Source organism: Ambystoma mexicanum, chromosome 4q (assembly GCF_040938575.1).
Source record: "Ambystoma mexicanum isolate Mex_15411 chromosome 4q, UKY_AmexF1_1, whole genome shotgun sequence".
Taxonomy (NCBI): domain Eukaryota; kingdom Metazoa; phylum Chordata; class Amphibia; order Caudata; family Ambystomatidae; genus Ambystoma; species Ambystoma mexicanum.
Window position 1 is genome coordinate 362,275,039 of NC_090928.1, and position 15,330 is coordinate 362,290,368.

Here is a 15,330-nt window from a genome sequence, read left to right on the forward strand (position 1 = left end):
AAAATGGAAAGTTTGCTTTAAGAAAGGGAAAAAATAAAGTAACCAAGGGTTCCCAACTTGACTTCGGGGAATATTCACAGCATGTCAATATATGAAAGATACCAAGGCTGGTGAACAAGAGTTACAGGTAAGCAACTTACTCCTTCTGGGTGTTACTGAGCCATTACATAAAGCAGACGTCCCTGTTTCTTTGTTAACCTGATGTTTTGCTCCAAGCTGCCTACCATTCTGAATGCAAACAAGCTGTTATCCTGAATATTTTGTTACCTACCACCGTCGATATGCCATGGGTCAGATAACAAATATTTTGCTGCATGTTGATATAAACAGATGTGTTGAGATGTAGTTAGCTATATCACACTTTGGACATTTGTTGAACCACACAGTCCAACTTCCTTGAACCGTTTGTGCTTCAGTCTTCAATTTCACCTTGCTCTTGCCCGTTTCTTAAATGGTTTTTCTTAATCTTTGTGTTCTATCTTGAAAGAAAAGAGCTAAAATAAAATATATATATAGAGTATATTGCAAGTCTGAGGTTGATTGGTTTTGGTGAATTTGTGTGACGCTTGTGCCACAAAACTGCCAAAATCATTCTTACAGAAGAGAGGGAATGGAGGTTCTGGGCTGAGAATATCTGGTTGGTATAGCAACCAGCAATGCCATGGCAATAAACTACCAAGGCCGTTATGCAGTAAAGGAACATTGCCTGCACCTGGGGCCCAGGGGGCAGTATAAATGGCCCATTCAGGTGAAGCTGATGAGATGGCCTCGGGAAAGCTTGCAGAAGCCGGCGGTGAAGCCAGGGAGATGTGTGGTGAAGCGCGTAGGAGCTGCAGCGGAAGCGATTTGTGCTGGAGCATTTGAAAGGTCTCCAGTAGCAGAGCTGGTCTGCATACCTCCTGGAGTCAGAGAGACTCCCTCTCCATGCACCCAAGGCAGCAGAGATTCTGGATGAGAGGCGGGTGGGGAGCAGCGACGGCCACAGAGACCCTGTCCATGTGAAAATGAAAACTGTTGTATGATGACGTGGAGCTGCTGAGAAAAGTGAATGACAGGGTTTTTGCAAATACCGGAGTGCAAACGAGATTAAACTGACAAAGCTATGAAAGGGATAGGGAAAAGAAAGTCTTTGAACTTATGAATACGCCCGTGAACACTGTGCAAATTCCCAGCAGGAGAGTAAACGGGAATTTGCTGGTAGTTTATTTAATGTGACTGAATTGAATGAAATGAAATCACTTTTTTTCTTTTTTTTAATACCGAAACAAAGCAAGTGTGTTTTGAATACCAATTGGATTGAATACAGTTGGTGATATTCCCTGATAAAAAATGAACTGTGTAAACTAAAGGGAACAAGCAATGGCAAGGGCCATAAGAATATAAGGAACTGTGTAAACTGAAAGAATAAGCAGTGGCAAAAGCTCTGATAATATTTGAAAGTATAACAAGTGAATGGTGGCAAAACAAGTATTAAGAAAGCTCCAAGAGGACAAATCCAATACCACTGTGAAGCTGCAACAGTGGCAGTGTAACGGTGAAGAAGAATTGAGTATGGTGTGTTGGTTGCATGAATTGTAATGGGTGGAACGTGTGGTCCGACAACTGTGCCTAGACCGAGAACTCCACCTAAAGGAAAAGCCACTTAACTCACCTGTAAGCTCGTGGTTGAAGATCAAGGAAAACATGTGTGATCTAATACTAATGAACTGAACTCTGTAATGTTGATGAATGGCAGCTCTGCAGAAAAGCTGGAACGTATTCCAAGGAATTTTGTTGTTTTGAAACATTGAGAGACTTGAAAGCTTGGGGAAGGGAACCCCTCTTTTTGTCAAGCTGAACTATCCTGAAGCTTGGGGAAGGGAAAACCTGTTTTTCAACCAAGAACTGGAAGAAGCTCTAAACATTTATTTGAACATTTCTCCTTTTGTAGCAGACATCCCTACACATTATATTCAAGTAGATGTGAGGGCAAGTATAGGTTTTGGACACAGACGTTTTCTTTGGAAGAAAGAACTATCCTGACACAGACTATCATTAGTTTCAGTTAGGTAGGGAAGTCCCACCTTAGCATAGGGCAAGTTAGGCCTGCTTCCAACCTTCTTTGTATTTTAAATAAAGTTTGTAACCCAAGCTTTACTCCGTTGTCTGTGTCTGCTTCCTGATGCCTTCATACTGGACATGTCTCTACCGTTCACATTCACTAACATTTCTTAAACATTTCTCAATTTTATGATGGAATTTTCATATCTGAATATTTTTATTTGCATGACAACTATTTTCATATCTTGATATACCTTCAAGACACTGGGCCTCGTTACAAGTTTGCTGGTAAAAAAAAGTAAATTACTGGTTGCCCGTGTAGCATCGTGCCGGAATCTACGGTAGATTCTGAGTCAGCGTGCACGCTCATTCCGGCATGCCGGAAACGGGTAACCGCTCCCAAACCCCCGATACCAGGCACATGTGGCAGAAAGAAATATCTTTCATACCAAACAGTCAGGGTTCCGTAGTTTCCATGGCACTGAGAGTGCCTTGTTGGATCTGCAGACACACATGCTATCTGGACTGGAATCTGGCAAGTCGGGACTGCTGATGTTACTCAATCTTTCGGCAGCTTTTGACTTGCTTGATCATAAGATTCTGTTAGACCGCATGTCTACGGTTGGAGGCCTCTCAGTGGAGGCAATAACCTGGCTCAAGTCATCCCTTGAGGGACGTAGTTCTCGAGTGCATTGGAGTGAGAGGGATTCTAATGCTGAGATCACCATCTGTGGAGTCCCTCAGGGGGCTTGCCTCTCCCCCTTGCTCTTTAACATTTATATCATTCCTTTATGCAGGGATCTTGAGAATTCAGACCTCTTTTTCTGCAATTATGCAGACGACTTCCAGTTGGCACTGGAGGTCAATGGCGACCATAGTAAGGACCAACAAAACTTAGACTAGGTCTACCAAATGGTAAAAAGCTGGATGACAACAAATTGGCTCTGCCTTAACGCCACCAAGACAGAGCTAATGCTATATGGTCCCAGACAAGCCAGAGAGAAGTTGGGTTCTCAGTTTAACAGCTTTTTGGTCGATGGCTGTCAGATACCAGTGGTATCCAAGGTTAAGACCTTGGGCACCTATTTGGAGGCCAGTTTAGACAACAAGGCCCACGTTGACGCCATTGTGAAAAGCACTAACTATCATCTGAAAGTGCTACGTCAAGTGGCCCCGCTGGTCTCAGAGGAAAACCTAAAAAAAATTAGTCTGCGCCGTAATACTGCCTAGAGTGGACTATTGTACCGCTCTTTTGGGAGGGGCGAAGAAAGTTGACTTACAAAGACTCCAAAAGATTAAAAACTCTGGAGTACGCATTGTCTTTCTGATGAAGCGCTTAGAGCCCACATCCGCAGCTAGGAGGAGTCTCCATTGGCTGCCAGTTTCAGCTAGAATACAATTCAAGCTCCTGACAACCTGCCATAAATGTATCTATGGTGATGCGCCCATATATCTCAAGAATAGGTTGAAGATATATGTACCTAGCAGATCTCTTCGCTCAGCTAAAACCTGTTCTCTACACGTAGATCGAGTGAAAAGAGCTTGTGGCAATGGCCGCGCCTTTCATGTACAGGCCTGGAATGCCCTTCCGGTGTCTCTGCGTAATACAAACAATCTTATGATGTTTCGGAAACAGTTAAAGACTTTCCTCTTCTCATAATATTCTGATCAGCTACCTATGTGTATTAGATAGGGCCTACTTTCTTTTCTTCCGGCGCCTGGATGCCTTCGGGCTTTGGCGCCTTACAAATGAAATAACATAACATACCGTACCGGAACGGGAAATGCACCGGCGGCCATCTTTAAAAACTCCATCCATTGCAATCCTCAGCCTACAGCAGTCGAACAGGATAAGTGAGTAGACGGCAGTAAAGCAGACCATCATGACATCTAGGCAAGGCACCATCTGTCATCGGAAAGCACGTTTTAGTGAGCAGGAGCTACACATGTTGGAGGACACACTCGTGGAGCATGCCAACGTTGTCCTCTGCGCTGACCTGCGGCGGCCAGCCCAACTATGCAAAAAGGCCATTTGGGAGGAAGTGACCCGCAAGGTATCAGCAGTGGGGACAACACCCCGGACTGTCTGAGATTGCCGTAAGCGCTGGGACGATCTACGTCTTCGGGTCCGCAACCTCCTTTCTGCAGAGCGTAGCCAGGGGGTGTCCACAAGAGGCGGACCGCCATCCCCCATGAAACTCACGTCCTGGGAGGAGACCTGCAGCACCGTTAGCCACATGGAGGGTATTGAGGGTGTAGGAAATGCGGAGATGGGAGCAGCAACATCGGATGATGGGGAGTGTCCATTACCGTAATCCCAAAGTCACACCACACACCTTCATCCCTAATGCCAATGGTGAAGTCCAACTGCCAAGTAAGTGGCACCAGATTCCTGCTGCAGTTGCACCCACTGACAGCCACCTCCTACACAACTACAATCCACCTGTCGCAAACACCATCAACAAACCCCACTGACACACCCCACATGACCCCTGTATTGCATATATCACTGAACAACTGCAGCCATCACCACCTTGTCACCTCATGGCAAGATTCACCAGCACCGGTTGCACACCTTTCACACCCACCATGTCCATACACAGAGTAAACATCAATACCACAACACCCCAACCACTAGACACCTGTACCCCACCCAACAGACACTGTGCACAACATAGCCACACCAGAAGGATGCTCCGACACTGGATCCCCCCCCACATTCTTGTGTGTACCATGCCAGGCCCTCCAACATGTCTGTGACAATGCGCATGACTCGGAATGTACTAGCATCGATGTATGTCAGATGGATGCACACCCATAACGAATGCCCTGCCTCACTGTCCCCCACAGGAACTGACAACGTGGGCGAACATGCCACAACACCCCAGACATCCGCTGCATGTCGGTGCCGCAGCAAAGACACCACCTCCAGCCAGGAGCCGTCTACCTCCATGGCAAGACGCAAGCGTGCCACACCATCCACGGCACAGCCACTCCGCCACCAGGAAACACAGGCTGGCCAGCAGCCCGAGCAGCCACCATCAACTTCTGCCAGCAAGGCCCCCCGGCACACATCAACATCTGGGGCACCGCAGGCACTTCAGCTGGAAGAGCTGAAATCCCCCATTGCCAGCGAGCCTGAGGAGGTACAATCTGCAGTGCGCAGTGAGGAGAAGACTCCCCAGGCCACAGCCAGCAGGAGGAGGTAGAATCGACGCCACCCAGGCAGGCAAGCACACATGGTACACCTGTAGATGGCTCGGGTGCACACTGTGCAGTGGAGGCCAGTGGCTCTGACACCCATAGCGAAAACACTGTGTTCAGTCCCGCAAGCCCTCAGAGCCCACCTCCCCTGCCAGTACCAGGTTTCCACCACATCGAGGGGCGACTCTCTCGCATGGAAGGGCGGCAGCAGGCAATGCAGGCCCTGGTCAAACAGCACGTAACAGAGGCAGAACAGACACGGCAGGCCATGCAGGATGCCCTGCAAAACACTGAAAGAATGGTGAGCAGAGCTGTGTACCGCGTGGCCAGGCATGTGCATGAAGGAAATGCTGTCATGTCTGCCATGACCCAGTCCATCAACCATTTGTCAACCGCTATAGTGGAACAACGGAACATCACCACAACCCGGCCCATCCTCCAGCACAACACCGGCCAGTTCGACTCAAACGAGCCCTGTGCATCGCTCACAGCGAGTCGATGCCGCCCAGAGGCTCACCCCTCTCCTCCAAAAAGGGGGCATGAATAGGACAACTTACAAGTGCGTGTGAGGAAGGAGTAGTTTTGAAGCTGTTGTGCGGGTAATCGGGGGGTGTTGGGGTATTGGGTATGGAGGTAATGGGGGAGGGGGTGTTGGGGTAGTGGGGGAGGTGGTGTTGGGGTATTAGGTGCAGGGGTAGTGGGGGAGGGGGGTGGGGTGTGGGTTCAATTTAATGGGAGCGTAGTGGTAGTTAAACAATGCAAATCTGTAAATAGTTATTCATTATTCAATACAGCTGGTGTGTAAAAGAAAAACACATGACTGGACATTGCTTCTTGAGTGTGTGTGTCCATTTAATAATGTACAGTGCCTTGTCTTTTCCAGTCCACCAGAAGTAGTGGGCAATTAAATCTTGCTGTGTCGCATATCCTTCATTTACATTGTGCCGCTAGGGAATTCCACCATCTTCCTCATCATCCTCTTCCTCAGGTGGCATGTCAGGGGGACGTTGCACTGGAGACACATGTTGTTTAGCATGGCACATACTAACACAATTTATCCCACCTTCTCTGGCCTGTAAATGAGTGCCCCCCGACCTGCTGAGGCAGCAGAACCCGGCCTTCAACAGGCCAAATGTCAGCTCACTGGTGACACAAGTGCGTGCATGTGCACGGTTGTAGCCCTCTTCGTGCCCGTTGACTGGTTGCCTGATGGGTGCCATGAGCCAGCCCTTCAGGGGATACCCGTCATCACCTGCATGGGAGCAAGAGAAAGGGTGCTTGTGATTAAATTGGTAATTCCATGTTAGCACTGCCTGTACAGTGCTCATGATTGGATGGAACTAAGGATTCATAACTGGACATGACATGTTCCATTTTCAATTACCTGGATAAGTGTACTTTGGGCTGATCCATGGGTGGGGGTGGATGGGTGCAGTTGCCGTCCCAAGGACCATTCAATGTGAACCTGCACTCACAATCCAGTCCAAATATCCATGATGGCCTCAGATTTCATTGATGTTACCAATGGAAATGGACTGTGGATGTACAGTGGATATTCACACATTTGCCTAATTGGCTTCATGTGGTATCCCCAGTATGCATACTACTTATCCATGTCTCCAAGTACATGTCCATTGACACCATCCCCCATATGACTAGGTCAGATTTACATTGGAGGTATGGGCCACGGGTGAAGGGTTGCGTTTCTGTGATACGGCTGGGTGGGGGTTGGCGTGGTGGAACTAAGGTACTTTGGATGAGTCCTGCTCCTCTGTCATATCTTGGTGGTAGTCCATGATTGCTGATTTTAATAGCTTTCATACTTGACCCGTTGTACTTGGAGTTGTCACTTAAGGTGATATGACAGGCATACTGATCTGCGGTTTACCTGTGGACTGAGTGCAGTGACTGATATTTTTCAGCGTGGCAGATGGGTTTCCCTCTGGCAGGGCAGCATGACTCGTGATTGCCTTTGCTGAGATCATGTATTTCATGCATTGTCACTACAGGGCATTGTTGTACATGTGGTTCATGTTTTCTGAAGTTCCTGATACATGTGCTGGTGTGTGCACTCTATCTGTTGATTGTATGTACACACAGCTGCGTAGGCCTTGCACATCTGCAAGCATGGCTGTGTTGCACATTCTGTTTGATTTACTAAGGTCACATTTGAAGGCACCCAGGACGCTGCGTGTGGGCTTGTTCCATTCTATGTGTTTGGTTTAACATTGTGCATGTTGGGAATGTAGAGGTTACTAGGTCTGATTCCTCATCCGACTTTGCCTTCTATTGCCCGACCCAGTCTCTCTGCACTTCATTGCATACCTGGTAATGTTTACGGCTATTTGCAGGAGTGATGATGGATTAATGCATGCAGTGTGCACTTGTGCTCCTCATGCATGCAATCCTATGGTATGCTCAGACACCCCTCATGGCCCAGCCAGCAGACATGTTGCCTATGCTTGTGATTCCCCCTCCCCCTGCCACCAATCAACACCCCTCATGGCCCAGCCAGCAGACAGATTGCCTATGCTTGTGATTCCCCCCAGCCCCTCCCAAATCAACACCCCCTCATGGCCCTGTGGTTAGACTCACCCAGCTGCCAGGTACGTTGTGCAGCATGTCGTGCCATGTAGCAGCGAAGCGTGGAGTTGCGCAGCACCATGGCGTCCTGTGTGAAGCCAGGGAATCTTTACAGCAATGCGTGATGATTTTTTGTGCATCGCACGCCATCTATACATTCAGGGAATGGTACAGCTTCCTGTTCCGGTACACTACCTCCACAGCATGCTGGACAACCAGCACCACATGTGTACAGTCGAGGGCACCAATTACATTTGGCATGCCTGCCAGTCCATAGAATGCTATTTTGGTTGCATTCACCTCCTCCGCAGTCCGTGGTAACTTGATGTGATCGCTTGCGTGTTTTAGGCGTACAACTAGCACCTGGTTGAGCACACGGGAGAAACACGGTTGTGAGATTCCATGCAGCTGCCCCACTGTGTGCTAAGTGCCTGTGGCAAGGAAGTGTAGCACAGACGCGACCTTCAGCATTGGGGGCGATGGCTGTCCAGATATTGTTCAGGCTCACCAGGTCATCATGAATGAAGTCCACCATTGTGGTGATGGTGTCCCTGTCCAGTCGGTACAGGGTGTGGATCTGAGCAGGGGTTAGGTTGAATGGGCTGGCCCTTAGGCGAGGGATTGGTGGCTGCCTGCGGGGAACAACTGCCTGCACAATGGGTATGTACTGGCCCAATCCCGCCCTCCTTCTCCTCCTGTGCCTCTGCTGCATTCTCTGGCTGACTGCCTCCTCAAAGAGTCCAAGTGCATGCATGTCCTCCAGCTCCAGTACAGCAAGTGCTAATGGCAGCATTGTGGATTTGGGAGGGGTGTGGTGTGTGGGAGTGCTCCTTTTGTGCTGTGCCAGACTCCATTGCCTCCACCTGTGCAGATTGTGTGCACCTGTGGCAGGTTTCTACACACCAGATTACTGTTAACTCCTGCACTGCGATGCCAGTGTTAACAGCATAATTGTATCTGTTATTACCAGCATGTCCATGCCGGTAATTGCATGTCCGTGCACCTCTTAATGTGCACTTTACTGCGGCATGCCAGTGTCACTGGCACGGCTACTGCGTGTAAATGCTCATACCGTCAAGGGTGAGGCCGGTCACGGGGGCTCCCTGCTGGTGACACCGGCCTCGTGGCTCCTAATACTCTGGTCCGGTAAATGATGCCGGTATGATAATACCGGCATCGATTTTACCGGACGGCAACCTTGTAATGAGGCCCACTGTCTACTATTTTATATACACAGTCCCGTAATCAAATTGATGTTTATTTCTTTCTCCAATTATGGGGAATGATAGAACATTATACACGTAAAGCAAGAAATATTAGCATAATCCACATTTAAACACACTGCGAGTAACCTGAGGGTGTCCTCAATTTCCCCACCATGTATCCTCCTCTCAGGTGGCCATGGAAAGGCCATTGCTTTGGATCCTGACCCTGGGGTTGGAAATGCGAGGGAGGATCACCTTGGTGGAGGGAACTTGGGAATTGAGGAGAGGACGTCCTTAGGTGAGACATGGTATCCCCCATTCCCTTTTCAGAATAAACCCTCTATCCCCCAAGCCTTTGTAGGCTACTGTCAGTCTTTTCCTTTTTCTTCCTTCCAAACTGTCCCCCAGAAACACCACCTCAACACTGGGACGAGGAAGAGACCAACTAGGAAGACACATCCTCAAACACTTATCAGCCCTATATTGTTAATACAGACCCACATTAGTCGGGTACCAAGACGAGGAGGAGACAACAGTTATACACACTTCCTTTATTAATTCAGACATCCCCAAACACCACTCTGTTACCGAGATGGAGAAGAGGGCTATGGATGGCTACAGGTTGAACAGCCAGACACCTCCACCTAATGGGTTCCGTCATGGTCAGGCAATTGGACTTAAACCTGAGGTCACTTAACACTTCTAATGGATATAAACATCCTTGCCACAAATCCCAAAGGGGACCGGGCTGGAGAGAAGGAAGCTGAGGACACTGAACACTGGAACCCGGAGCTGTGTCAAGCAGGAGAGATGCCAAGGCCAGCCGTGATATGGTCTGGAAGTCCTGCTGCCCTCCTTATCTGGTAAATGCATCAGGAGCTGTGGTACGCCGAAATCTCCAGCTGCCGCAGGAAACCTGGAGAGCGAGCAGCGCTCTCTGTAGCGGCCACTTTTGAATATCGAACTAACAAAGTTATTGGAAGCACTTTGGAATGTCACAAGTACTTTTAAATACTGAACGAACTGAAAGACATTGTAAGCACTTTTAAAGGCCACGCAGAGTAAAAGCAAGATTTTGAGCACTTTTGAATGGAGTGAGAAAGGTGGTGTATGTAGCAGATACAACAGAATGTACCGTCTGAGATTCAAGTATTGGCAAAGCCAAAAAATACCAAGAAAGGTGTGCGCTAAGAAACCAAGTATTGGGCAAAGCAAATGGACTTCAACAAACTGCAGGTTAAGAAGAAACCTGTATGGGCAAGAGTCAGAAGAATACAGAAAAGTAATTAAGTTACGGTACAGTGTTAGAAGAGTGTGGCACTGATGAAAGAACCAAGCGTCACTGTCGAAGGAAAGCAGTGGCCACTTGTTGATGGAAAGCAATCAAAAAAGGGGTATTGGTTGTGTGACCTGTGATGGAGGGGGATCGTGTGGTTCAACAACTGCGCCTAGACTGAGTACTCCACTCTGTGGAAAAGCAAGTGAAATTATCCATAAAGAAACCTGTGTTTTGCAACAACCTTTTATGTGATTTTGAAATCAGGAAACCGTACTACCTATGCGAGCCAGTGAAAAGTACTGATGTCAAAAGAGTTGGGAAATGTCCTAAGGAATTGTGTTTTGAAAAGCTGGAAGATTTGGACTCTTGGCGAAGGGAAACCCTGTGATTTATGAACTACTTTGAACTTGGGGAAGGGGAGCAGATTAGCAGCCAAGAGCTAGAAGAAGCTGTGAACTTTATTTCGAACACTATTCATTTTGATGCTGACATCCCTACACATTGTATACAGTTAGTTGTGAGGGCATGTGTAGGTTTTGGGCACACACATTTGATTTGGACTTCTGACACAGACTATCCTTAGTTTTCTTTAGGTAGGGAAATCCCACCTTAGAATAGGGCAAGTTAGGCATTACTCCACCCTGCCTTTTAAATGTAATAAAACTTTAACGAACTTGAACCTGTTGTCTGTGTCAAACTCATGATGCCTTCACAAAACACTCACTCAGTTGCGCACACACTCGCACATGAACACACCTGTCCAGTGGCCCCATGTGGGACACCTTAAACCATTCTGGGTTTTGCCATTGTATGCTGGGGCTTGCAGTTTAATGTCCCCATTGTAAGATTGGGCCTAGAACTCCAATCATGCAGTGCCAATAACAAGTACTGGCTCAAGGTGTCCAGCATAACATGGGACCACTTGGCAGCTATCCACACACACTGGTGAATACACTTTAATAGGGTGACTTTTATTTTGTGTGGCATGAACTGGACAACATTACTCTTGGCCATAGCGGAAAATTTGTTTTGAACGAAAGTCGGAGGTACGTCCGACGATGGTGAACCCATCTTCAGGATATTCACTCTAAATAATGAGTCACTCGTTAACTACAGCTTAAGAATTGATTTCAAAACCTACCCCTGGGTTGACTTTGATTCGCACCCCACATATTTAGTAACTGGTATGCTTGACATGTTTTGTCTGGGATCATATTTCATGCAAGGCATTTGGCTTTATCTCCATTGGCTTTGTACCCAGATAACCAGTACTCCTATTTGATTGAAGACCGCCTTTCTAACAGGAGTAATATGTGATGTGTAGAGGACTAAGCTGTTTACAAATATTGCTTTCAGACTTGGAAACTGCTTTGCATGGGCTTGCCCATGAATGGTTTTGACATTCGGAATTCAGTCGAAGTTTTTAGAAGATTTACAGGGTTGGGAGAGATAAGGAGGCACAGAGCCCAAGGCCTGCTCCCTGCTGCTCACACGTTGTTCTCCCACCCAGTAAAGTCAACCCACAGAGGGACTGCAGGTCCCATCATACCTAGAGGTTTTCATGAGAAGAGGGGGTTAACTGTCTGCTTGCCGCTGAGTCTAACCACCATCCCACCATTTTATGCATCTAGGTCAGGCACTCTGTGCAGGGCCACCCAGCCAAGGGCAGCTGCTGTGAACATTATCTTTTGCCAGCATTCTCCTTTGTATTCCTCACCTATTGTTGACTAATATTGCATTTCCCTTGTGTTGTTGCCTTTAGTCATAATTTACACCCTACCCCAAATAGACCGAACCCCTTTGTATGCTACAACACAGTTTTAAGTCATTCGTGCTTGGCCTTCTCTTCCCTTCTCCCTACAGAGTTCTACTGTTTAATTTTGGTGTTATCGCTCATGCTATGACACTGTTGAAGGCTCTCCCACTTTGGCCTCCTCCGCATTCTTTAATCAGTTGAGTACCAGTAAGTGTTTCATGACTTACTTAGTCTGGATGAGTATGTTTGTCTGTGGTCTCCAAAACATGGCTATAATTCTCAAACCCCACCATTCCACACCTTTCACTTTTCCATTGGCTGGCAGCTTCCAAATCTTGGCTGGCAATAGAAAAATGGAGTTGAGTTGACAGTAATCTCTAGAAAACATCTTCCTAAATGTGGTTCCAGGATTGTCTTCACCCTTCCAAATCCTTTTCCTTGATGGCACCTATGACGCTACCGGGTGGCACCTAATATTTCTTTCCCCCACCACTCATCCCCCTTGTTTGGCTATTTTACTCTTCTCCTTGTCTTATCGTTAAAATCTGATACCTTAGGCTACACACTCAAAGCATCTGCACACATCCACCACAGGCTGAGTCATTACCATGTGAACATTAAGGAAACAAGGTGGGTCTAATGTCTTCTCTCTAGGCCATCACGTGTTCCCCCAAACTCCAAATCCACAGCTAACTCGAGCCTATGTATTGCGATGTGTCAGATTTTGGGCTCTCTGCAATACAATGGAAACAGAAAGGCATGTAGGGGAGAGTGAGTAATGAGGGAAGGGGGTGGAGAGGGGAAGGGGTAGCTTGGGGAGAAGAGGGGGTGGGGAGATGGGCAGACAGAATGGGGTTGGGGCGAGGGGAGGCATGGAGAGGAAGAGAGAAGGGAGAGGATACGGGAGAGAAGGGGAGGGGGAGAGGAAGGTATGGCGTAGACACAGTGAAATGGGGAGGGGTGTAAGAGAGAAGGGGAGGGGGAGAATTGTCACCATGGAGAGTTCTCTTTTTCTTCTCAAAATTCACACGTTGGCATAATCTGTGTGCAAATGGAATTATACCCAAAAGACTACAATGTAAATGTTACCTTTATACTCACTGTTGCTTCTATTTGTAGTTGCAGGGGAATTTGTAGAGGACGCTGATATCCATTTGATTCTGGAATACCCAAATGGTGCAAGATGGGGAAACTATATTTCACGACGTGCGAACAGGTTGGTAGAAAGATCTTGCTTTTTATAAAATAGTTGTGTAAACTGTGTCATATGTTTGGTCCAGCAGGGCCATGGAATGTGGCAGTGTTACAGGGATTGTACACTTATGTGACTGATTTCCATTTTAGATCCTGTTCACAATTATGTTCACTTTCCATCTTCTTGAGGTTTGCTGTACTTGGAGTACTGAGGAAAGATATTTTGATGTGTTAAAGTCCATCAAAGAACTGTTATTGGTTGATGTTTGAATTGCATCGTATAATATGTTTTTTAGGAGAAAACGAGAACTGCTCCTTCAAGAGAGACAGGAAAAGGATAGGGGCTTGAGTGGGAGGAAACCAGAAGGGGAGTAAGAGGAGGGAATAGGATGTAAGAAGAATAAAGAAGATATAGCTCCACACAATCAACTGTCTTATCATTGGAAGAGTGACCCTTAGGATAAAACATCTGGCGTTGAGTTTCGCATGAACCCGGTTTCCTGCAGACGACCCTAAATGTGCTCACCCGGTTCATTCCAGAGAAATTCCACTCATCTTGACTGGCACGCAGCTGTTCAAGCCGGTACATGGCGTAACTCCCGATGACTGTCCCCAAGTCAGTGCAATTGTGCACACCCCCGCGAGCAGACACCCGGCCGGTGCATTCCACTCCTGGACTTGCACAAACGCCAGATGATGTGGCTGCGCTGATCCCACCACCGCGCCTCTCCAACAGCTCCTGCTGCACCGCCTTTCGACATTGCAGACCATTGTGAGGACTCTGAGAGATCCTCACTCCTTTCCCTAAACCAGCCGCCACCCAGGTGGCCATGGAAAGGCCGAATCTGCCGGATCCTGATCCAGGGTGTGGATTTGCGAGGGAGAACTACCTGGATGGAGGTCACCTGGGGAGAGGAGATGGGGTGCTGCAAAGGCATCTTGAAAAAGTACATGGACTACAGATTCAAATTTCAAAATAAACACTTTTGTTAACTTAAATGTCAGAATGGGAAAAGGCCTAACTTGCCGTAATCTAAGGTGGGATTTCCCTACCTAAAAAAAAAAAATAAAAAAATAAAAAAAAAAAATAAAAAAAAAAAAAAGGGAACGTCAGTGTTCAACTGAAGAATCCGTCTGTGTCCATCCAAAACCTATACTTACCCTCAAAACGCGAACTCTATGCAATGTGTAGGGATATCATCAACCAAAGGAAAACTGTTTAACCCAAAGTTCTGCCCCTTTCCCAAGTGTAAAGTATTTTCTTAACACAGTCTAAAATTATCCTTTGTAGACAAAAGGAAAATAGTTTGAATTAGGACACAGGATTCCTTTCCCTAGGTTAAAGCCAGGTCACAACGGAAGTACCTGGATTCCCTTCCCCAAGTTCAAAATAGTTCACAGTAGAAGCACTAGGGTTCTCCAGCATGGGGTCTGGCATGGATTCACATGCTCGTGAATATTTCCTGTCGTCAGGCCGGGAACCCTTGGTAAAAGAAAAAAACAGTTTCACTTTCATTTTATAAACGGACTTTCTCGAATAAAGCAATTACTGAGCTCTGGGTCATACTGCCCCCAGCCAATGACTGCCCTCTCCCAAAGCCCCTCCTCTGGCAGTCATCTTCTGATTCTTACCGCACGTTCAAGTGTTGGGAGTCCTCGTGTTTTGCTCTTCGAGCTTTCTGTGTTTTTCATGCTTTTTTGGCTAAGAAAACCCTGTTTGTGTTCAATCGAGCCTGTGTGCTTCGTTTATCCATCCGAAGGGCAGAAATTGGTGAGTGTTTTCTTCTTGGAAGTTTCCAGAAGTCCATAAGTCCTACACTGCGCCGGACCATGTCAGAGAAGGACAGAGTTTCCCACTTCAAGCTCTGCACCAGCTGTGGCTTGCAGAATGTTTTCACGGACGACACGCATGTATTGTCTAAACCCGACGCACAAGGAAGAAGATTGTGAGATCTGCTGTGGCTTCTCCAAGCGCACGATGGAGGACCGGCACGTCCAACAGGTGATGTGGCTCAAGGCCAGGGCCTCTATCCTGCTCTTCGTCAAAGAGAAAGTCAGCAACCCCGGAG

General features: G+C 47.3%; 1 protein-coding gene across 1 annotated transcript in view; it reads left to right on the plus strand.

Annotated features, from left to right (window-relative positions):
- Positions 1-15,330, plus strand: part of LOC138467725 (ADP-dependent glucokinase-like) — a 224,682-nt gene that overhangs the window by 132,987 nt on the left and 76,365 nt on the right. The window contains exon 4 of the mRNA XM_069607927.1: positions 13,187-13,283. Coding sequence (XP_069464028.1) covers positions 13,187-13,283 — 97 coding nt within the window. The remainder of the gene's footprint in view (positions 1-13,186; positions 13,284-15,330) is intronic.